The following is a 24868-nucleotide window of genomic DNA, read 5'->3' as shown; positions in this document are numbered from 1 at the left end:
CAAGCAGTTTTTTCCAATTCTGTGAAGAAAGTCATTGGTAGCTTGATGGGGATGGCATTGAATCTATAAATTACCTTGGGCAGTATGGCCATTTTCACGATATTGATTCTTCCTACCCATGAGCATGGAATGTTCTTCCATTTGTTTGTATCCTCTTTTATTTCATTGAGCAGTGGTTTGTAGTTCTCCTTGAAGAGGTCCTTCATGTCCCTTGTAAGTTGGATTCCTAAGTATTTTATTCTCTTTGAAGCAATTGTGAATGGGAGTTCACTCATGATTTGGCTCTCTGTTTGTCTGTTATTGGTGTATAAGAATGCTTGTGATTTTTGTACATTGATTTTGTATCCTGAGACTTTGCTGAAGTTACTTATCAGCTTAAGGAGATTTTGGGCTGAGACAATGGGGTTTTCTAGATATACAATCATGTCATCTGCAAACAGGGACAATTTGACTTCCTCTTTTCCTAATTGAATACCCTTTATTTCCTTCTCCTGCCTGATTGCCCTGGCCAGAACTTCCAACACTATGTTGAATAGGAGTGGTGAGAGAGGGCATCCCTGTCTTGTGCCAGTTTTCAAAGGGAATGCTTCCAGTTTTTGCCCATTCAGTATGATATTGGCTGTGGGTTTGTCATAGATAGCTCTTATTATTTTGAGATACATCCCATCAATACCTAATTTGTTGAGAGTTTTTAGCATGAAGGGTTGTTGAATTTTGTCAAAGGCCTTTTCTGCATCTATTGAGATAATCGTGTGGTTTTTGTCTTTGGTTCTGTTTATATGCTGGATTACATTTATTGATTTGTGTATATTGAACCAGCCTTGCATCCCAGGGATGAAGCCCACTTGATCATGGTGCATAAGCTTTTTGATGTGCTGCTGGATTCGGTTTGCCAGTATTTTATTGAGGATTTTTGCATCAATGTTCATCAAGGATATTGGTCTAAAATTCTCTTTTTTGGTTGTGTCTCTGCCAGGCTTTGGTATCAGGATGATGCTGGCCTCATAAAATGAGTTAGGGAGGATTCCCTCTTTTTCTATTGATTGGAATAGTTTCAGAAGGAATGGTACCAGTTCCTCCTTGTACCTCTGGTAGAATTTGGCTGTGAATCCATCTGGTCCTGGACTCTTTTTGGTTGGTAAGCTATTGATTATTGCTACAATTTCAGATCCTGTTATTGGTCTATTCAGAGATTCAACTTCTTCCTGGTTTAGTCTTGGGAGAGTGTATGTGTCGAGGAATTTATCCATTTCTCCTAGATTTTCTAGTTTATTTGCGTAGAGGTGTTTGTAGTATTCTCTGGTGGTAGTTTGTATTTCTGTGGGATCGGTGGTGATATCCCCTTTATCATTTTTTATTGTGTCTATTTGATTCTTCTCTCTTTTCTTCTTTATTAGTCTGGCTAGCGGTCTATCAATTTTGTTGATCCTTTCAAAAAACCAGCTCCTGGATTCATTAATTTTTTGAAGGGTTTTTTGCGTCTCTATTTCCTTCAGTTCTGCTCTGATTTTAGTTATTTCTTGCCTTCTGCTAGCTTTTGAATGTGTTTGCTCTTGCTTTTCTAGTTCTTTTAATTGTGATGTTAGGGTGTCAATTTTGAATCTTTCCTGCTTTCTCTTGTGGGCATTTAGTGCTATAAATTTCCCTCTACACACTGCTTTGAATGTGTCCCAGAGATTCTGGTATGTTGTGTCTTTGTTCTTGTTGGTTTCAAAGAACATCTTTATTTCTGCCTTCATTTTGTTATGTACCCAGTAGTCATTCAGGAGCAGGTTGTTCAGTTTCCATGTAGTTGAGCAGTTTTGAGTGAGTTTCTTAATCCTGAGTTCTAGTTTGATTGCACTGTGGTCTGAGAGACAGTTTGTTATAATTTCTGTTCTTTTACATTTGCTGAGGAGAGCTTTACTTCCAACTGTGTGGTCAATTTTGGAATAGGTGTGGTGTGGCGTGCTGAAAAAAATATATATTCTGTTGATTTGGGGTGGAGAGTTCTGTAGATGTCTATTAGGTCCACTTGGTGCAGAGCTGAGTTCAATTCCTGGGTGTCCTTGTTAACTTTCTGTCTCGTTGATCTGTCTAATGCTGACAGTGGGGTGTTAAAGTCTCCCATTATTATTGTGTGGGAGTCTAAGTCTCTTTGTAGGTCACTCAAGACTTGCTTTATGAATCTGGGTGCTCCTGTATTGGGTGCATGTATATTTAGGATAGTTAGCTCTTCTTGTTGAATTGATCCCTTTACCATTATGTAATGGCCTTCTTTGTCTCTTTTGATCTTTGTTGGTTTAAAGTCTGTTTTATCCGAGACTAGGATTGGAACCCCTGCCTTTTTTTGTTTTCCATTTGCTTGGTAGATCTTCCTCCATCCTTTTATTTTGAGCCTATGTGTGTCTCTGCACGTGAGATGGGTTTCCTGAATACAGCACACTGATGGGTCTTGACTCTTTATCCAATTTGCCAGTCTGTGTCTTTTAATTGGAGCATTTAGTCCATTTACATTTAAAGTTAATATTGTTATGTGTGAATTTGATCCTGTCATTATGATGTTAGCTGGTTATTTTCCTCGTTAGTTGATGCAGTCTCTTCCTAGTCTCAATGGTCTTTACATTTTGGCATGGTTTTGCAGCAGCTGGTACTGGTTGTTCCTTTCCATGTTTAGCACTTCCTTCAGGAGCTCTTTTAGGGCAGGCCTGGTGGTGACAAAATCTCTCAGCATTTGCTTGTCTGTAAAGGATTTTATTTCTCCTTCACTTATGAAGCTTAGTTTGGCTGGATATGAAATTCTAGGTTGAAAATTCTTTTCTTTAAGAATGTTGAATATTGGCCCCCACTCTCTTCTGGCTTGTAGGGTTTCTGCCGAGAGATCCGCTGTTAGTCTGATGGGCTTCCCTTTGTGGGTAACCCGACCTTTCTCTCTGGCTGCCCTTAACATTTTTTCCTTCATTTCAACTTTGGTGAATCTGACAATTATGTGTCTTGGAGTTGCTCTTCTCGAGGAGTACCTTTGTGGCGTTCTCTGTATTTCCTGAATCTGAATGTTGGCCTGCCTTGCTAGATTGGGGAAGTTCTCCTGGATAATATCCTGCAGAGTGTTTTCCAACTTGGTTCCATTCTCCCCGTCACTTTCAGGTACACCAAGCAGACGCAGATTTGGTCTTTTCACATAGTCCCATATTTCTTGGAGGCTTTGTTCATTTCTTTTTATTCTTTTCTCTCTAAACTTCCCTTCTTGCTTCATTTCATTCATTTCATCTTCCATCACTGATACCCTTCCTTCCAGCTGATCGCATCGGCTCCTGAGGCTTGTGCATTCTTCATGTAGTTCTCGAGCCTTGGCTTTCAGCTCCATCAGCTCCTTTAAGCACTTCTCTGTATTGGTTATTCTAGTTATACATTCGTCTAAATTTTTTTCAAAGTTTTCAACTTCTTTGCCTTTGGTTTGAATTTCCTCCTGTGGCTCAGAGTAGTTTGATCATCTGGAGCCTTCTTCTCTCAACTCGTCAAAGTCATTCTCCATCCAGCTTTGTTCCGTTGCTGGTGAGGAACTGCATTCCTTTGGAGGAGGAGAGGCGCTCTGCTTTTTAGAGTTTCCAGTTTTTCTGCTCTGTTTTTTCTCCATCTTTGTGGTTTTATCTACTTTTGGTCTTTGATGATGGTGATGTACAGATGGGTTTTTGGTGTGGACGTCCTTTCTGTTTGTTAGTTTTCCTTCTAACAGACAGGACCCTCAGCTGCAGGTCTGTTGGAGTTTGCTAGAGGTCCACTCCAGACCCTGTTTGCCTGGGTATCAGCAGCAGTGTCTGCAGAAATGCGGATTTTTGTGAACCGCGAATGCTGCTGTCTGATAGTTCCTCTGGAAGTTTTGTCTCAGAGGAGTACCTGGCCATGTGAGGTGTCAGTCTGCCCCTACTGGGGGTTGCCTCCCAGTTAGGCTGCTCGGGGGTCAGGGGTCAGGGACCCACTTGAGGAGGCAGTCTGCCCGTTCTCAGATCTCCAGCTGCGTGCTGGGAGAACCACTGCTGTCTTCAAAGCTGTCAGACAAGGACATTTAAGTCTGCAGAGTTACTGCTGTCTTTTTGTTTGTCTGTGCCCTGCCCCCAGCGGTGGAGCCTACAGAGGCAGGCAGGCCTCCTTGAGCTGTGGTGGGCTCTACCCAGTTGGAGCTTCCCCGCTGCTTTGTTTACCTAAGCGAGCCTGGGCAATGGTGGGCGCCCCTCCCCCAGCCTCGCTGCAGACTTGCAGTTTGATCTCAGACTGCTGTGCTAGCAATCAGCGAGACTCCGCGGGTGTAGGACCCTCAGAGCCAGGTGTGGGATATAATATCCTGGTGCGCCGTTTCCTAAGCCCGTCGGAAAAGCGCAGTATTCTGGTGGGAGTGACCCAATTTTCCAGGTGCCATCTGTCACCCCTTTCCTTGACCAGGAAAGGGAACTCCCTGACCCCTTGCACTTCCCAAGTGAGGCAATGCCTCGCCCTGCTTTGGCTCATGCACGGTGTGCTGCACCCACTGTCCTGTGCCCACTGTCTGGCACTCCCTAGTGAGATGAACCCGGTACCTCAGATGGTAATGCAGATATCACCCGTCTTCTGCGTTGCTCACGCTAGGAGCTGTAGACCGGAGCTGTTCCTATTCGGCCATCTTGTAGTTTCAAGTTTAAGGATTCTTTGTCTAGCCCTAGGTCTCAAACATTTTCTCCTATTTTTAAAAAAGGATTTACAGTTTTTGCTGGGTATGGTGGCTCACGCCTGTAAGCCCAGCACTTTGGGAGGCCGAGGTGGATGGATCACTTGAGCTCAAGAGTTTGAGACCAGCCTGAGCATCATGATGAATCCCTGTCTCTACAAAAAATACAAAAATTAGCTTGGCGTGGTGGTATGCACTTGTAGTCCCAGCTATTTGTGGGCTGAGGTGGGCAGATCGCTTGAGCCTGGGAGGTTGAGGTTGCAGTGAGCCAAGATCCTTCTCCTGCACTCCAGCCTGGGTGGGCATCAGAAGTGGCACCCTGCCTCAAAAAAAAAAGTTGTACAGTTTGTTGTTTTACATTTAAGTGTGTGTTGTACTTTGAGTTATTTTTTTATGCAGGTTATGAGACTTAGTAGGTTAAGTTCAGGTTTTTTTTTTTTGTCTATGGATGTCCAATTGCTCCAGTGCCATTTGTTGAAAAGGCTATTCTTCCTCTAATTGCTTTTGCATTTTTGTCAAAAATCATGTGGGCATCTGGGTTACCATTTTGTTTCACTGATCTATGGATCTATCTTTCCATAGTCTTAGTAACTGTAGCTATATAATCTTAGAAGACTGAGTCCTTCCACTTTATTATTTTTTCCATAATTGTTCTAGCTATTCTAGTTCCTTTCCTTTTTCATATATATTCTAGAATAGTCTTATTTATATTTTTAAAAAGCATACTGGGATTTATATTTTTAAAAAGCATACTGGGATTTTGTTAAGAATTGTACTAAAACTGTATATCAGTTTGAAGAAAATTGACATCTTTACTATTTTGAGTCTTCTAATCCATGAACATCATATAGCACTTCATTTATTTAGATTTTTGTCATCTTTCACTGGCATTGTATAGTTTTTACTATGAGTCATATATGTGTTTTGTTAGATTTGTACCCAGGTAATTTTTTTGAATGATTGTAAGTGGTTTAAGAATTATCATTTGAGGCTTATTGGCCCCACACATTCATATAAGCAAAGATGAAAAGACCAGAGGTCGTGATGTAAATTTTAAGTACTTTTAAGAGGGTGGGTGTGTTCCGGTTTCCATTACAATGCTCTTCAAGGGGACGTGTGCATGTAAGGCCATCACAGTCTTAAAAAAATGGCATTCAAGTCATTCAACTAGTTCTCTTCACAGCACCTTATGATTCTAAGTTCATTTCTATGTGGATTTTCTACAGATGTTTTTCTACAGGTAAGGCTTATTGAAACATCCAGTCCACATCTCTACTTTTCTTCATTAGCTAATAAACAGGCATTCTGGTTATTCACTGGTGTCTTTCATCTTGGCTAATGATAGCCTGCCCTTGATCTATTTGTAATGTGTGAACAAAAAATCAAATTCCCTACTAAGGACTCAGTCTATGGACATGGTCATTAGCCAATGTAAATGCCAAGTGAGTGATTTTTTTGGGGGGGGGTTAGCCAATGTAAATGCCAAATGAGTGATTTTTTTTGGGGGGCCAGACCTTCCTGAAGGCCCCCAAATGTTGCCATATACTTTTCTTTCAATCTATAAAAGTATTAAAACTATAAATTGAAATTATAAATTTGTATTATAACTAAGATGAGAATAAAATAGATCAAATGTTTTTCATTTGGCTATTTGATAATTATATTAGTTCAATATAATAACACATTATGTTGACCCTTACCACTCAACAACTTTCTTTTATTTTAATTTAAAAAATGTCTGAGGAGATAAGTGATTGTGTTCAGAAATTCCATGATATTTATTTTTTATTTGCAAATACTATTTTGAAATAGATGAAAATTGCATATTTTTTGTGTGTTTAGAACTTACTAAATTTACAAACCATTATTTAAATGTTATTCTTTCCAGTTTTCAGAAGAAAATGCAAGTAAAATGAAGAAAATATATGGAGAATTCTGTAGCCATCATAAAGAAGCTGTTAACCTCTTTAAAGAACTCCAGCAGAATAAAAAATTTCAGAATTTTATTAAGGCAAGTATTTTAAAACTTTATTACAAAGTGATAAATCAGCATGGAGAAATAGTTTATGCTTGTTTCTTAATGATTTAAACAAAATTCTTAGCTAATGATGCTTTTCACGGGAAGAAGGGAGGTGGAAGGTTTGTGACAAAGGTGGAAAGTCTCTTTTTCTGTATTAGTAAAATATTGCCCCCAAATCATTTCCTTTTGTATATTTGTGAGGTCATGTCTTCCAACCTTCTGAGAATATTTGTAACATACTGGGAAGCTGTTTCATGCCAAGTTATATATCAGAAAAATCAAAGTGAAAATAAACACAGAATCTACTCCACTTCTGAATTAGCTTGAAGCAGATTCATGACATCATATAATTTCATCTGTAATATTTTTCTCCAGATGAAAAAGTTAAAAATTATGACATTATTATACAAATAAATTAACAATAGTTTTTGATATCTTAAAATTTCACTGATTATCTCATAAAATTGGGTTACTTAAATCAGAATCTGACCAAGGTTCACTTATTGTATGAGGTGGTTATATCTCTTAAATCTCTTTTCATTTGAATGTTATCCCACCCCTTTTTTCTTCTTCTGATTTATTTGTTGAAGAAATTTGTCTTATAAAGTTTCCTGGATTCTAAATTTTTATCTGCCATGTTAAGAATGCTACCAGATTCTCTTCCCTTTTTTCCCACATAAATGTGTGTTGAGGACTTGAATACTATGAGGAATACTTTGATATTTTTAGAAAAAAAGTTGTCCTGATTAGAGGGAACTCTAAGAGTTATAATGAATAATAACAAATGTGGAGGAAGACCTGTTGGGAAAACAAATGGTAAACTGCAAACTGATGTTCAAAGTTAACTTTGATTTATGATTATTTTTCAAAAATTTTGCTATTCATAAATCGAGGCACTTAGAAGTATTGGAACTTCTTTTGGAATTAACTACAAATACATCAGTAACTTGAAACTTCTTAAAATCTTGGAGAGTTGGGGTACTGAAATTTATGACAAAGTATGCAATTTAAATTAGTGATAATGCATCGTTTTAATTGATAGCAATGAATGTTAAGTCTGCATAAAATTGTACTGTTGCAGATTCTTTGTATTGTTAAATTCACACCTGAAAAGTAAATACAGGTAGAATTTGTGTACATAAAAGTATATATTTTTTAAGCTCCGAAATAGTAACCTTTTGGCTCGACGCCGAGGAATTCCAGAATGCATTCTGTTGGTCACTCAGCGTATTACAAAATACCCTGTCTTGGTGGAAAGGATATTGCAGTACACAAAGGGTAAGTTGTGACTTCTGGGATAAAAATTTGCCCCTCTTATTAGTTTTAAACACAGTTGAGGTGTTCTAAACAGCCATCAGTGTTTGTGGTCTCTGATTCATAAAGAGTTTCACAACGGAGAAACTGTTAAAGCTTTAGAATTTGGATTAGTTTTTAGAAATTATCTTTTATAATGCAGCATGGGTAATAGTCTGAATTTCTACAGGTAGCCCAAACCAAGCTGGCTTCTTCTTACTTTGAACCTGCCTTTCTCCTCTTTATTTTCCCCACCACTGGGCTTTCTTAATACCTCCTCTTCCTCATTTTCCTATTACCTTCACAACAGTCTGATGAAACATGCTATTGATCCTATCACAAAATGTCAACTCTCCCAAGCAATCTCTTATTAAGTTGAGAGGGATTATAAGAAGGATCTATTTTTGACCCTGTCAATTCATCAAGTTCCAGGGAGTAACATATGGGCATCTTTTAAGAAGCTATGAATGCACATGGCTGGTCTGTCAGCTCCTTGTGGGATCTATAAGACCTGTGTCTGTCTGGTTTACAGCTGAATCTTCAATGTCTAGTGCAATGGCTGGTACAGAATAGATGATCAATAAATAAAAACATATCAATGCAATGAATGAATAAATAAAATGGTCTAATCCTCAAGCTAACATATTGATCTTGAATAAAGATTATTATTAGGGTGGTAGTGTGTTATGTTAAAAAGGGCTTGGGTTTGGAATTTTGTACACTTGTGTTGCATTGTATATACTCAGCTCTGCCACTCATTCATTGGGCAAATTATTAACTGAGCCTCAGTTATCTCCGCTACGAAATGACATGAAACATTACCTTTCAGTTCCAGTTGCCTTAATAAACATCAACTAGGTGGTCTTTATCACCAAATATACTTTTATCTGGAGTTTCAGGAGGCTGCTCCAGAAACTCCTTCAGAGTATTTTCATAAGATAATCTAGAGACAAGAGCAGGTAGCCAGTATTTTAAAGAATAACAACTGAAATCAATAATTATTTGCTCTTGGTATGAGCATGGCTGATTTGTCCATTAGCACAGCACTTGGGTACCATGAAAATATTTTCTTTTCCCATCAGAAGAAGAAAATTCATTTTTTCTTCTGATGGTAAAAGAAATTAAAATATTTAATTTTAAATAAAATGGTCAAAGAAAAGTGTTTAATTATAATAGTAATATATTCATATTTATGCTAATGCAGTTATAAAATATAATTTTGAATGTTAATTTTATGGAGGAAGGGATCAAGGAATATAAATGAATCTGAGGCTCATTCACATAACCCTGTGGCTCTGTTTCTGAAAGCATTACTGGCTTTGCCCCACAGCTGGCTTAAGTTTTAAGAAACTTGGCATGGAGATTATTGATTACCTATGTCTAAGAAGGTGGAAGGAAGGCCTAAGTTAGTATATAACACATTTCCTGCCCTAGGGAGAAGGTCAGACCCATCCCTAGAACTCAGACATCTTACTGTCAGCGGAAGGACTATGTGTCAGCTGAAGCACATTTAATCATGCAAACCTTTCATAATAAAATATTTTAACTTTTTTTGGTGGGGGGGGTGGTACAGAGTGGTATTATAGGATTTAATTTTTTTTTTTTTTTCGAGACAGAGTCTCACTCTGTCTCGTAGGCTGGAGTGGAGTGGTACAATCTTGGTTCCCTGCAACCTCTACCTCCCAGGCTCAAACTATCCTCCCACCTAAGCCTCTTGAGTAGCTGGGACAAAAGGCACATGCCACTATGCCCGGCTAATTTTTGTATCTTTTTTGGTAGAGACAGGGTTTTGCCATGTTGCCCAGGCTAGGAATTTAAGTTTAATCCAACATTTTTCTTATGGGATTTTTATTGTTTAGATGATATATTTAACTATATTTTAAAACTAAAGAAGAAGTTTTCTTCCTTAGTACTCTGGTTTATTGTATACTATTTTTGTTTGTTTGTTTCTTTTTCCCACGCAGAAAGAACTGAGGAACATAAAGACTTATGCAAAGCCCTTTGCTTAATTAAAGACATGATTGCAACAGTGGATTTAAAAGTCAATGAATATGAGAAAAACCAAAAATGGCTTGAGATCCTAAATAAGATTGAAAACAAAACATACACGAAGCTCAAAAATGGACATGTGTTTAGGAAGCAGGCACTGATGAGTGAAGAAAGGACTCTGTTATATGATGGCCTTGTTTACTGGAAAACTGCTACAGGTCGTTTCAAAGGTACTGTGGCTCTACCAGACCAATTTCTCCCTTCATACACATTATTCATTTAACAGAGGACAGATTTTCAAAAGAAAAACAGTTCAGAATTGCAGGCACACATGCGCAAACCCTGGGTCAGTTGAAAGACTGATTTGTGAATTTCAATAGGCAAATTTGGCCAATGATACAAATCTTTGGTGGGAGTTTGCTGCCCAAGCTAAAAACTTTATACATGTTTTATGAATTTGCAAGTTTGTGATGTCTGAAATCAAATGAACTGAGAGTTCTGCTAATTGTTGACACAGAAAAATTATTCTGGTAACTGTGGTGTGTTGAAAGCAAGGCAGTACACCTACACACCTAGGGTCTGTTGCATGTCAACACAGCCTAGGGCCGTCAGACAATGGAGGGGAGAAATAAAAAGAACTCTGAATGTCATCTTTGTTACTGACTAATAGAATATATCCACACACCTGCTGACGTGGTTTAAGCTTTTCCTCAGTGCTACTGTTTGCTAACTGGCATGAACTTGACTCTGTTCAGGAGTCTAAAGCAGATAATTCCATTTTTTAAGGACTCATTATGTAGCTATCACACTGCCTAATCCAGGCTTTCTCACCCTGGCCACACACTAGAATCACCTCTGGAGCTGGAAAACATTACGAATGCTCATGTCTCCTCCCAGAGATTCTGATTTTTATCACTGTGAGGATGAAACCAAAGCCCATGGGATGTTTAAAGGCTCCCCAAGTGAGACTACTCTGCAGCCAGGGCTAAGAACCACTGTTTCTAACAGTTCATCTTAATAACATCCATAGGTAGGCAGTGAGAGGAAGAGGTTGTTAAATTCTAGCTACTCAAAAATTATTACCCATTGGAGGATGATCAAGTTTGGATGGAGGTTGCAACTAATATCTGAAATGGGATTTGTTGATCAACAACTAGCAATGTTGTATTGAAAAAAATATTAACCACAACCTGTAGATTCTATTGCTCGAAGTCATTTGCTGTTTATCCATTTAATAGAATCAGTTTGGTAACTTTGTGTTAGACTATTCAGTGGGTGCAATGAAGATGAGTTCTTGTGAACAATGTGTAAGGGAAGTATGGAATCTTAAACCTTGCTAAGAAGATCTAGATGAAACAAAATAGCAGGCATATATAATTTGAGGTAGAAGCTGCCCTTTTACATTTTTAATTCAGCACTTTTCCCGCCGAAGGTAAGAGTTTGCTCCATTTTATTAAAGCTTCCTTTTTTAATGGATATTTTTCTTCTGTTTTGAAAGTGACTACATTAAACGTTGCTGGAGATTTACCTATACCTACAGCCACACACAAACATGCACACTTAAAGACAGCTTTCTATTAAGTTATTAATAGCATATATCTTTGGCTATCATAATACAGGTATTTTTATAAAACTTTCATACTTAGACTAAATCTTAGTCTTTTGATTTTTATTCAGTTTATTTGAACTGTGGTTTGCTTCATTAATACTAGTAATGTTTTTTCTTTAAAGATATCCTAGCTCTACTTCTAACTGATGTGCTGCTCTTTTTACAAGAAAAAGACCAGAAATACATCTTTGCAGCCGTTGTAAGTATATGACTGTGTGATGTATTTAAAAAATAGGTTTAACCACACATTTTCTTGAAAAATGCCTAAAATTCCTAGTGAAATATAATAGTCACAGGGAAGTATATGCTTCTGTTATGTTTCCATTATTATTTGTGATTGCAGTGTTTAGAGACAAGCATCTCATTAGGTTAAATTAGCATAGTAAGTGTTGCGTCATCACAACCAGGGCTGGTACTCAGCTAGTTCAGCAGTGTAGCCAACTGTGAGAATATTTCAGTCCTTCAGTAGTGGTTGGTGAACAGGCACTGCCCTGAACCTCCCAAATGTCCCCATGCCATCTAGCTATCTTGGTCTTTCCTCCGGACTCCTCTCTTCCCCGCCCCTTCGGCCCCCAAACCCCTTCCCTTAGATCCAGCAACTAAAATGTGAATGCTGGGCACAGCCAATCTCTTCCAGCACCTGGCTTTCTCCATGCCCATTGGCCCTGCTCTCCCACTTACTAACCCCGTGACTGCCATCGTGTGCCTTCTGCCAGACAAGGGATACCATCCTGATGCCTAATGTTTACAGAAGATTCTTTCTTATTTTTACTATAGTAGCTTCTAAAGACAGTGTATGAAACTATTTTTGTAGTGTGTTAGAGTAATCTAATTGCTAGCATATAGATAATAAGAAGGCTTGAAGAAGTCTCTATGTTCCCAATCAATTTGAACTGTATTACAAATTTCATGAAAACCTATTGGTTTGTCCAGCAGCTTCTCAATGCTGTTACCTGAGATGCTTGAGATTCTCTTAAAGAACCTGAGAAATAAGTGGGAAGGTGGGGACCATTTTGTTTAACCTGTGGGATGGTGAGGGCCATGTAGGAACAGGAAACAAATTCACATCTTTATAGAAACCAATGCTTCTTTAAAACCAAAGACCTAAAAGAAAAGCAAATTCTGCTTCTTGGATGATATTACCGGACAGATGTCCTGCTGACTGATCATGAGGTAGATAATATAAAGACAACTACCTTGTTTTTTAGGACAAGGTAGCATATGGATTCAGATCCTGTAATGCTCAACTTAGAGCGTGACTGGAAATATGATTCTTTCCCTCTTGTCTCATATGACCTCCTGAGGCATTATCTGTGCTACCCATAGACAACATTTACCATTAAGTGAGGTATTAGGAATGCAATCCACCAAATGGCAGAATGAAGACAGTTACAACCTAGCTCTTCTTGGTGGAATGTGTTTGGCTATACTGATACTATTTCTTAAAGGTGTTAACCTGACATGTAACTGCATTCATAAATGACAGCTAAGCCCTTGGTGGTATCAGAGAGCAAAAGAGAAAGCATCATTTTATCCTTGAAGAGTCAGGTGCACCCTACTGTTCATACACTCCTGAGTTACATCTATCTGACAATAGCCCATGTGTCACAAATATCTTATAGTTAACACTGTAGGAAATTGAAGCATTTGGCTAGGGATATACAGATATCTGGATTTCCTAGCTCCCATCCTAGAATTTTAGAAAGTTTTCCTCAAGCTAGTACAAGTGAGATTCTCCACTCCTTGTGCCCTTTAGAAAACACTTCTTCCCTAGGTGCTTGTCTTGCTGCATGTTACAGAAAACGTGATGAATTTGGAAGTAGCCAGAAGATAAGCAGTTAAAGTAGCAAGAGGATGGAGTAGTGGGTCCCTACAAGAAAGTTTTGCTTTGTTTTTGTTTTTATAAAGGACTCAGCTGGAAATTGGGGCAGAGCCCAAACCTACAAAATGTGTTAAGAAAAAGTAGATGTGTTCACTAAGTCTTAGAATACTGAGTCTAGGAGGAATCTCTTGAACATCAAAGAAGGCAAATTCAAAAGGAGCAAACAACCAAGACAGTGAACATGTGGACCTGCAGGCTGAAGTTCCAAATAGGAAGCAGCTTTAAAATCTCTTTATCACAATGGAATCCCTGGATAATAGAATCAGCACAAAATGGATACGGTGTAACAATACAGCTAAGCATGGCAGCTCCTTTCGTCTTCTCCTACATTAGAGGTCTTCAACTCCTAATGCCTGTAGGCATTGGGCAGAAATGTGATTGAGCGAATGTGACAGGGTCAGAAGCAATGAGACAATAGAAAGTTGTAGGGACTGTAGTGAAAAGTGAGTCTGTGCCCTGTCTCAAAGATGTCAGGGATTACTTGGCTATAGCCAGTGTTTTAAAATGAGACTATGGGCCCAGGATTGCTCATCTTCTGCTTTCCCCAAGAACCCAGAAATGTAAAGTTTTTAAAAAGTGAAATCCCCTAGTATTTAAATGCTGAGAACTTATTTTTAAACTTTGTTTGTTAAATGCCATGGCACAAATAAAACATCTCTGCAAGCTGGGTTAGCCCTTTGCATTACTAGTGTTTGACATCTACCTCCAAGGCAGACATGCTACTTCCATTCCTGGAGAGTTAATTTGAATGTTTGTTCATCTCCAGTGTTTGTGCGTGGTTAGTATGAATACCGATGGACAGGTTCCCATGCCCCCTGGTCTGATGGTGATCGAATGATGCTACTTTCCTTGCACTTACCTGTTCTTCACTTTGAAAGATCTTACCCTGCCACCTCCCCTCCCCTGCAACACTAACCAACTGGTTCAAATAATTGCACTCTTGCTCATGTCCTAAGCAAGTAAACCTACTCTGCCTTTTTACATACAGAGGCTGTTTACCTTGTCAGCTGAGGAAGCTATAAAGTACATTGCACATTGCATCAGGGAAACAGATAAGGGAGTAGGTCCATAATAGAATAAGCCAGATTAACAATGCTCCAAGGATCTCCCTAATTAGAGAGGGCAGTATTCCAACAACTCTGCCACGGGGCTGCTTTTGCTTCCATTTTCAGAGGCTGAGCACGGGCTGTATAGACCAGTGGTCTTGTCCCATTATATTTTTTCTCTCATGCTACTCTGAGAAGCGTGGGGTGAGGAGGTACTGTGGGTCACCATGGCACACAGCATCCGATATGGCCAAGCTGTATGATGCTGGGAAAGCCAACAAGCCAGCACCAAGGAGTCAGCAGTGAGGGGACAGTGGCATGTTCTGGATAAAGGCGTCGCTCAGTCCATGATGGTGAAGCAAAACCACACACTGCAACCAGCTCTGTAAACAGTGGTGGAAGCCACAGACCAAAGAAGAATTCTTCATATTATCCCCCAAACTGTTCATCCTGAAGTCATTCTTTTGGCCATTCTTTCAACTACATCTACCTACCAAGCATCATCAGTGTGCTGTTCCTCTTTGAATCCCCAGTGTTTAGAAAAGGACATTGGAGGATCACAGTAGATGTTGGTAGAAGAGGTGGTTTAATCATGGCGTACATGCCAAATTTTAGACTTTCTTCCTATTACCCTGTGGTGGACTTATGTGAAACTAGTCCTACCGACATTTATTGAGTGCCTACTCTATGCTTGGCTATGTGCTAGGTGCATGAAGATGAATGAGACCCATTCCCACCCACCAAGGGCTCATCTGCTTGGTGAGAAGAGGCAAGAACTTGTAGACCATTTTGTTGCTGTGACCCACATGACAGTAGCAAAAAGGATTGGTTACGCCTGGGGAATCAAAGGTCTTGCCACTTATTCGTATCTTTTATAGTCCATGGGCTGGGCTTCTGAGTTTCTGGGCTTCTGTTCCGTCACCTTATTGAAACAGTATTGCAAGTCTAATGGACTTTTTAGGGCCTCCCTCCTTCTCAGTCTCTTTAACATTTGCATAGTTTCCTATCTCATGCTCTCTTAGAAAAACTTCTCCTGACTTGACTATGGCATTTTGATATTTTTCTTCTCTGATTGTTCTGTCTTTTAAAAAGTTCAGTTTTTAAACAACCAATTCCTTTTTTTTTCTTTTTTTGAGATGGAGTCCTGCTCTGTTGCCCAGGCTGGAGTGCGCTCACTGCAACCTCTGCCTCCCAGGTTCAAGCAATTCTCATGCCTCAGCCTCCCAAGCAGCTGAGACTACAGGCGCACACCACCACATCTGGCTAATTTTTGTGTTTTTAGTATAGATGGGGTTTCACCACATTGGCCAGGCTGGTCTTGAACTGCTGACCTCAAGTGATTCACCTGCCTCGGCCTCCCAAAGTGCTGGGATTACAGGAGGGAGCCGTTGGGCCCGGCCTAAACCACCAATTCTTAAGGATGAGCATGCCTATAATTCCTCTTTTTCCATCCTCTCTTTTCCATACCGTCTCCACTGGAGATTGTATCAACTTCTACAGCTCTTTTGAAAAGATTGGAAGTGGAGAAAGGTTTACCTAGTACTGTTGCTTCCTTTAGCTCATGTTTTACGGAGCCTTACTTTAGCTAGGATGCTGTTTCATCTGCTCACCTTCCTATTTTATGTAGGATCAGAAGCCATCAGTTATTTCCCTTCAAAAGCTTATTGCTAGAGAAGTTGCTAATGAGGAGAGAGGAATGTTTCTGATCAGTGCTTCATCTGCTGGTCCTGAGATGTATGAAATTCACACCAATTCCAAGGAGGAACGCAATAACTGGATGAGACGGATCCAGCAGGCTGTAGAAAGGTAACATTTCCTTCCGTCCATAATCTATGGAACAGAGTTGTTCAACTGGAGAAAATCTTCTAACCATGTCTTCCTGCATGAAAACTTTGCCTCTGCCAGAATGGTCTGCCCCCTGCCCCCTGCACCTGCCTGCGATAGCCCCCCATCTGCAGCTTTCTCCTCCGCGCCTCCCTGCATGTAATGCCTGCACCTCCCTCTGCCTGTGTGCACCCTGCCGGGCGTTGATGCAGCTCGGGCCTCCCCTCCTCCATGAGGACCCCTTCAGTCCTGGTGATCTCTTTCTTGCCTGAAATTCTTTAACACCTGCTCACTAAAGCATTTACTTGATGCTTCTTATATACTGCCTTGTAGCTATTATCTTTTTTATGTACATATGTGTGTGTTTATTTAATTAGATTGGAAGCTCCTCGAGGGCAGGGTTCATGTCTTATGTTTCTCTGTGTGCCTAGTGCTGAGAAATCATTCAATAAATGTTTCTGAATTGGTGGATCTAAGTATTCTAAGTCAATTTATTCCTCATTACTTGTGTAAGGACAGTTTTTATAATTGGGAGCACAAGGGTGGGGGTGATCATTCTCAACAGTAATTTGATTAGTTAGATCCTGAAGTTATATAAAATTTCTCTACCTCTACTGCACCCCAACTGCTCTGGCACCCCACTTCTATCCTTTACAATTCTTATACTTTATTCCCATTGTGGGTGTGTGTGGTGAGTGTATGTTTGTGTTCACTGGAATATATGAGTCATCCCACACCACCGATTTTGAGAGCCATGTAATGTTATGCAAGATTCTTTGTATTCTCAAGAAAACCAAGTCTCTGGCCAGGGGGGATGATGCATTCCCTTTATGCTGAAATTTTCTCCTTTATGAATAAATCTATTGCCAAGTTCCCGTGTTTTTCTAATGAATCTACAGATACTTGTATTTGGTTTCAGTTGTGTCTCTTGACTATTGTCTTTTAAAGTTGTCCTGAAGAAAAAGGGGGAAGGACAAGTGAATCTGATGAAGACAAGAGGAAAGCTGAAGCCAGAGTGGCCAAAATTCAGCAATGTCAAGGTACAGTGCAGGCATTTCTGGCTCCCTGGTCGTGGTGTTCTCCTGGGTGTTGGGAAAGCCCGAGTGTCATGAACAGGAGGTTATAACTACATGATTCATCCTGTGCACCTGAGGCCCACCTGGACCACCCTCCCGAGAAACTTACACTAGAAATGCTCAAATAAGATGACATTCTCTTCACTTCCACCTTAGTGATTAAAATGGATGTAAAAAAATGCACATAACATATATGAAACAACAGCTGTGGGCAGTGTGGTGCAGATGAATGTTGGAATTATTTGTCTCATGGTTTAATTTTAGGTCTCATCACTGTCATGTCAATGACTTTGGACAAGGAACCCAACAGATCTTGTCCCTAGTTTCCAAGTGTGTGAAAGAAGGAGATTAGACTAGCTCAGTGATTCTCAACTCTGGTTGGACACTGGAATCAGTTGAGAGGTCTTTAAAAATACGGATGCCTGGGCCTCGCCCTCCACTGATTGAATCCGAATCTGTGGCAGGTGGGATGTAGACTTTGGGGTTTTCAGCTCTCCCAAGGTGACTTTGAAGCACAGAGGGGACTGAGAATTCCTGGATTCAATGCTAGTTAAGGTCCCTTTGAGCTTTAAGAATTCTGTAACGTGTTGAAATCTGAGGACAATGATGCATGCAAAGATGGGCAAAGAAATTGGATGTTTAGAAACAAAAACTTAAACCAGTATGTTTGGTTTAGCCTGTGCCGTTCCAGGCATTTGTATTGTTCACTCATCATGGACAGGGCCGCCTCAATTTTCATTCCTAAGCTTAATGTTTAGTCTTAATAGAAAACAGCCTGAACAAACAAAGAATAGCTTTGCAGATTTTCTGGAAGTAGGGGACTGAGAAAGGAACCTTATTTACAGAAAAGACAATGGAAGCTGAGAAAGTTGTTAAGTCACTTGCTGGAGGCCACAGTCACTAAGTGGCATGGTCAGGACTGAGACCTGCATCTGCCCCACTCATCAACCTGGGTTTTCTCTTGGAGGTCGTACTGCTTGCTAATTAGCAACATCTTTTTCGTGGACTTTCACATTAGTGGTTGTATTCATGTTAGTGATAATCTTCTATGGTAAATACTATTTCATAGAAATACTCACTAACCAAGACCAACAAATTTGTGCGTATTTGGAGGAGAAGCTGCATATCTATGCTGAACTTGGAGAACTGAGCGGATTTGAGGACGTCCATCTAGAGCCCCACCTCCTTATTAAACCTGACCCAGGCGAGCCTCCCCAGGCAGCCTCATTACTGGCAGCAGCACTGAAAGAAGGTAAACTGCTGTAAGAAGGGTTTGGGTCGACACGTTCAGAAAATGTTTATTGAACACCTGCTAAGTGCCATGCACTGTGGTCTTGGTGCTGAGGATACAGCAGAACCAGACAAGGTCCTTACTCGGCTGGAACTTATATTTCTAGAAATAGCCAAATATAAAGAAATAAATATGTCAGGTTGTATCAAGTGCTATGAAGAAAAATAAGCAGGATAAGGGAGAGAGAGGGTGATGGAGTTGGGATCGCTCTGTTTTAGATAGGGTGGCCAGGGAAGGCCTCTTTGATATAATGATATGTAAGTGGATATGAAGGAAGAAAGCTAAGTGGTATCTTGAGGGAGAGTCTTCCAGGTATAGGGAATGGCCAGCACAAAGGTCCTGGTGCATGGAAGTGCCAGGCTCGCCTGAGGAGCAGGCAGGGGGACAGCACAGGCTGAGGGAAGGGAGGGTGGGGTGAGCAGTGCAGGCGATGAGTCCAGGGATCACTAGGTCTCAGGTTGCATGGCGGGAGAGAAGGACTTGGAATTTCATCCTGAGTGGGATGGGAAGCATTAGAGAATTTTGAGTGGAGGAGGGACTTGACTTGTGGTTTGAAAGGTACCTCCTGACTGCTGTGTGGAGAATAGACTTAAGAGGGCGAAGTGCAGATGTTGGTAATAACAATGGGAGATGGTGGCTGAGGTTGGGTGAAGGGCAAGGTCATTGGAGATGAGAAAGTCCAGAGGATGAGAGGCCAGGGTGGTGGAAGGACTAAGTTTATAGAATTGAAAATACTGAGAATTTTGACAGGATTAGCGCTAGTGGGAGGGGGAGAACTTGTGCCGTGTGCTAGCTCATTCAGGGAAGGCAAACGAGTGGCTGAAGGTCTATAGAGGAAAGGCAACAATGAGCCGTAGTGAGTTGTGTAACCTGAGGGCAGCAGCTTTAGGCAGAAAGGAGTTGGAGGGAGAGATGGAGATAATGGTCTGAAGTGACAGTGGGACAAAGGGCTTGGGAGATAAACCAGCCACCTCCTGAGAGAGTAGCAGGAAATGCTGTTGTACAGAAGAAGGGCTGGTAAATTACAGACCACGGACTACACACATCCCACAACCTGCTTTCGTAAGTTTAGTTTTACCGGAACTTAGCCACATCTGCTTGTTTATGTGTTGCCTCTGGCTACTTTTTCCTACAGTGGCAGAGATGAGCAGTTTTGACAGACTGTTTAGTCCACAAAACCTAAACTATTAACTGGCTCTTTGCAGAAAATGTTTGCCAGCCTCTGGTTTAGAATCTCAGAATATTAGCTCTGGAAGAGAATTTAGAAATCTTAGAATCAGCCATCTTTATTTCCCAGTTGAGGAAACTGAGGTCTTGAGAAGGGCATAGAGGTCTGAAGTAGGGTTCACTGATAGAACCCCTCATCCATCTGTTTATCAGATATCCATTGAGCATCTACCTTGTACTGTTGCTGGTGCTAGGGAGGCAGTAATGCTTTTGTAAAACTTTTAGTGAGGAAAGACAGACAATACTTACGGAAAAAAGAGAACTTCGGATAGTTATCTATCCCAAAGATACTGGGATTGTGGTAAGATGAAGGCTTTGCTTCAGAGAGATTAGCCTAAAGACCTCTTTTTGAGATGAGGATTGAGAAATGAGAAGCCAGCTGTCTCAAAAGCTTGGGGAGGATCATTTTGGGCAGAGAGAAGGAAGTGCAAAGCCCCTGAGGCTGCAGCGAGCTTCAGGTGTTTAAGGAAAGAAGGGAGGCCAGGGTAGCAGATGTCAGCGGGGGTCACCGTGAGATGAGGTGGTGTGGGCCAGGCAGACTGGGATCAGATCATTGTAGGCCGTGTTTAAATAATTTTAAAAGAGGATGTTATTCCAAATGTGATGGAAAGCATTGGAAGCTTTTAATCATGGGTGTGGCGTCATCTTATTTATGTCTTAAAACACTGGCTGCTGAATGGACAAGAGATTAGGAGACAAATCTGCCTGGAGACCTGTTAGGAAGTAATCACAGAAGTTAAGATGAGCCTTGGTCTAGACCAGTGCCATTGACAACGGGAGCAGAGAGAAGAGGCCGAGTCGAGATATATTTTAGAAATAAAGTCAAGAAGAAACTTCCAAGTGGGTTGACAAGAAGCAGTGACCTCCCTCATTGTCTTTGATAAAGGCTTGATGAAATAAATCGCCCACTCTCAGTATCAGCCAGTGGCTTTAACTTTCTCCCTCACCAAAACTTTCACTAACACTGGGTTGTACGCTCATCTGCTTCCATTCCTCTGGCACACTGTGACAGAGGTGCCGGGGCAGCAGCGGACCCAGCTGCTTAGAACCCAGGGCAATGGAGGTGCCGCGTGAGCCGCAGTTGGATAATCCACCCTGGGTCACTGACCATCCAGCCCCATTTGCAGCCGAAAGATCAAGCAGGAGTTCTTATCAGAGTGAGGGAGTTATCTTCCGACAAAAAGCCAGTTCAGTAGTGCACCTTGAATCTTCTTCCTGGGACTTCACTCTGCTGGACAGCTTTTCCTCCTTCCTTTCTTTTCTTCTGTCTCTTCCTCTTGAAACCCATCCATCTTTCCAGGTCCTGCTCAGTTTTCACCTCCTGTAAAAACATATTCCGAATCCTAATAGCTAATAGAATGCTCTTCCTCCTCCATGCTGCAGTAGCATTTATAATGCTCTAATAATGCTGATGGAGACGAGTGCTGATCACATGCTTCTGTATGGTCTAGTGGGTTGTGTATGTCTCTTTCTTCCTCCAATCTGTAAACTCCCCTCTTAGTTGTCAAATGCCCAATATCCCCTAGAACAGGTGCTTATTTAAAATATAGATCCTGTTTTCTCCTCCAGAGAATCAAATCCAGTAAGTCTAGAGCCAAAGACTGGGAATCTGTATTTCTAAAGACAAGTGTAGGGAAAATACTCTTTTGAGGAATAGCTAATATTTCTGGGCAACAGGTTTTAAAATTTTAATGCCTGGTATATTTATACTAACTGAATGACAGGAAGTTTTTAGGCATACCAATTTACTGAAAGTTGCATTTGAGATATTTTAATATAATGGGTTTATAGTTTTTTATTGAGTTAATTCTCTGTCGTAAAATGATGCTAAAAGTATTGGTCTAGATTAAAGATCTGCAAACTTTTCCTATAAAGGGCCAGATATTAAGTATTTTGGGTTTTGTAAATCACACAGTCTCTGGGGTGTGTGTGTGTGTGTGTGTGTGTGTGTGTGTGTGTGTGTGTGGTGTGCGCACGTGCGTAGGCACATGCCCATGTTTTGACAACCTTTAAAAATGTAAAAATCATTTTTAGCCCCTGGGTCATATAAAAACAGGGACAGGCCAAATGCAATTTGCCAATTCCTGGTCTAGATTAAATATATACCTATCTTTGTTTTTTAGATTTATTTTTGTTTTTCTCCATCTTAGCTGAGAGCCTACAGGTTGCTGTGAAGGCCTCACAGATGGGCGCCGTGAGTCAATCATGTGAGGACAGTTGTGGAGACTCTGTCTTGGCGGACACACTCAGTTCTCATGATGTACCAGGATCACCGACTGCCTGTAAGTGAAAATGCAGGCCTTGGCAATGAGCCTGAGCACAATCCCTGGAGCTTACAGTGGCCACATAAAGTAAAGGCAATGACTGTCTCTGGTTGAAGGGGACTTGATATATTTTTTTAAATTAGAAAAAAACTGAGAATAAATATGCTAGCCTAAATGAGTATCATATGCATATAATAATGACACTGGGGTTTCAAGTATGAGGATCTAAAGAGTAGTTGGTGGGTTCTACTGCTCTGTTTGCCAGCCAAATATCGGACCTTCCCCAACCCCTACCCTGCCTCATTTTTGATATGATTTATTCATTACAGTTTTGAAAGAACTTTTTAACTTTTCAGGTTTTTTAAAAAAGGAGTCCCTGCGGTCAATTACAGAACAAGCCCTTAAACCTAATCTCATGTGCATCAACTGAGAAAACAACTCAGAAAACCAGAAATATACACACGGCTCCCTCCGTCTCCCTCCTTTCTCTCTCCCTCTCTCTTTCTCTCTCTCTCACACACACGAAGTTTGGTGGTATGGTTAAAGCAGAAGTGCCAGAAAATTCTTGATCTGTGCCATCCTACACTTTAGTTCATGTCAGAATTCATTTATGAAAACATTGTTTCAAAACATTTTAAATATAAAAAAAATAGAATGTAGAGATTTGGTTTAGGTAATTTCCCCGAACCTAGCTATCCTGTTATATGTATAGTTGTAGGCTACTTAGTTCCATAAAGGTTTCTAAGATAAGAGCATAAAGAGTATACTTTTCATCCTGTGCAGGTGGTAACAACCTTACTTCCACAAGGTCTTATGTGCGTAAGATAAAATGGATAAAATGTCTTCAGTAGTTAGAGATCAGAAGATTAAATTGAACTCAAGATTGGAAGATTAAATTGAACTCAGAACTTCTTTAACAACATCCCTTGATTAATTAAGATATATAGATGCAGTATAGCTTTTTAATTCTATACTTCTTTTTTTTTTCTTTTTTAAACATCAGCACCACTAATTATCTTCCTCTCTCAAGTTCTGCTTTATCTAATCCTGAGTTTCTATTTTCAGAATGCGCACATATGTTTTTCATTTTGACACAGCCCAGATTCATCAGGGGAGTTGTACTGCCCTGGGTGATTTCCTTTTAAAAGAAGAACCTCATTATGCCATTGAGGAGTCTCTGTCTAAAAATACGTGCAGGGATCTGCTGCTCTCAGCCTCGCCCCAGGGACAGCTGGAGAGGCTCCCCTCCGCAGCTGCCCGAGCCCGCGGCCGTGCCTTCCCTCCCTTCAGGCCAGGCAGTGAAGGTCTCCTTGTCTGTATCCACATCTCTCATGACTGGGGAGAGTTTCAAAGGGACACCCGTGGCATTTGCCAGAACCATTGAGAGGCTCTTTAGAGGGGTCTGATATCGGGATTCAGGTAGAGGAAGTACCGAAGCCGGCTGGTGGGGTCCTGTACCCCAAGGCCTCTTCAGTTCTGGGTCAGACTGGAACATGGTGCTATGAGAGTTTGATTCTCTTTATAAAGTTGTTCAAGGCACAAGGCTAGCTCTAAATGGAGGTCTACAACTGTGACTGAATGGGTCGGTTCTGCAAATGACTTGGAGAACTGGGCTCTTCTGCATCAGGCTTATGTCAGCCTGAGGTTATAAGCCAAGCAGACAGCTCTATTTTCAGTCTTCAGTATACATGATGAGTATCTTCTACTTCTAGGAAAGTTCTGTTCACTGGAGACCCTCTGGCCCACCCTGAAATTGGATACAGGGACAGGGACCTGATCTGTGTTTTATTCTTCTGCCTTGTCATCAGCTTCTTTCCCATTTGATTTTCCTAATTTCTATGAGGGAGTGAGAAACAGAGTGGTGAATTCTTTAGTGATGCCTTTGGCCACTCTTTAAGAGTTAGGAATAGCACCCAATAGTAGAACCATTTTTCAAATGACAGAGAAACCTATAAAATGTCCCTCATTGTAAGTGAATAAGTGCTGATCAGCTTGAACAAAATGGACTTGTTTTTAGCTGATCTCATCGGAAGCCGTTTCCGTTTAGACAAAAACTTCTTTGTATTAGAAGAGGTCTTTGAAATCCTAGAGGACTCTCATTTTCCAAAGACATAAGTATTTTTGTTAAAGAAAAAGGCATTTCCTATATTGGAAATAAAGTTTCAAAATGACACAATAAAAATTATACAAACAAACAGTGTCACAAAGTGAATATCGATTTTGTCAGGGTCTGGATTGGACATGGTTCTAATAAAACACTGTTTTGGGCTTTGAAAATTCTAGTTTTAATCAGTGCAAGGTGGGCACAGTTTAAGTTTTAACTGAGTTCACATGGGTAAAGAAAGAAAGAAAATCCTGCCAACAGAGATTTAATGGATGAAGTGAAATCTGTATTTGGTACTTAAAAATATTTCGGGACTAGTTTCTATGTTTTCATAGTTTAAATACATAGTATTTGTAAATCTAAAGCATAACAAGAAATGTGAGAAAAACAACACATTTAGAAATTGTTAAAAAATAAGTTATTCAGAGATAGGGACAGGTTCTTGGTTTGTATGACTATGAGACCGTGAAGTATTAGCCATCTCCGCCTTCCTAGAAAGATGTCTCCCTCCTGCTTCGGACTCCTCCTTCCTCCTAAACCTTGTTTATCGTCTGCTGCTCTT

General features: G+C 40.5%; 1 protein-coding gene across 7 annotated transcripts in view; it reads left to right on the top strand.

Annotated features, from left to right (window-relative positions):
* ARHGEF28 (Rho guanine nucleotide exchange factor 28) overlaps window positions 1-24868 on the top strand; it is a 314548-nt gene that overhangs the window by 248891 nt on the left and 40789 nt on the right. For all 7 annotated transcript variants that reach the window (XM_016953152.4, XM_001151367.8, XM_001151239.8 and 4 more), the window contains 8 exons: window positions 6570-6692; window positions 7862-7979; window positions 9959-10213; window positions 11715-11791; window positions 16148-16326; window positions 17293-17384; window positions 18490-18672; window positions 22089-22220. In XM_016953152.4, coding sequence (XP_016808641.3) covers window positions 6570-6692; window positions 7862-7979; window positions 9959-10213; window positions 11715-11791; window positions 16148-16326; window positions 17293-17384; window positions 18490-18672; window positions 22089-22220 — 1159 coding nt within the window. The remainder of the gene's footprint in view (window positions 1-6569; window positions 6693-7861; window positions 7980-9958; window positions 10214-11714; window positions 11792-16147; window positions 16327-17292; window positions 17385-18489; window positions 18673-22088; window positions 22221-24868) is intronic.

The sequence above is a fragment of the Pan troglodytes genome, chromosome 4, assembly GCF_028858775.2.
Source record: "Pan troglodytes isolate AG18354 chromosome 4, NHGRI_mPanTro3-v2.0_pri, whole genome shotgun sequence".
Taxonomy (NCBI): Eukaryota; Metazoa; Chordata; class Mammalia; order Primates; family Hominidae; genus Pan; species Pan troglodytes.
The sequence above is the reverse complement of the archived record's forward strand: the minus strand, read 5'-3'. Positions and strand labels throughout refer to the sequence as shown.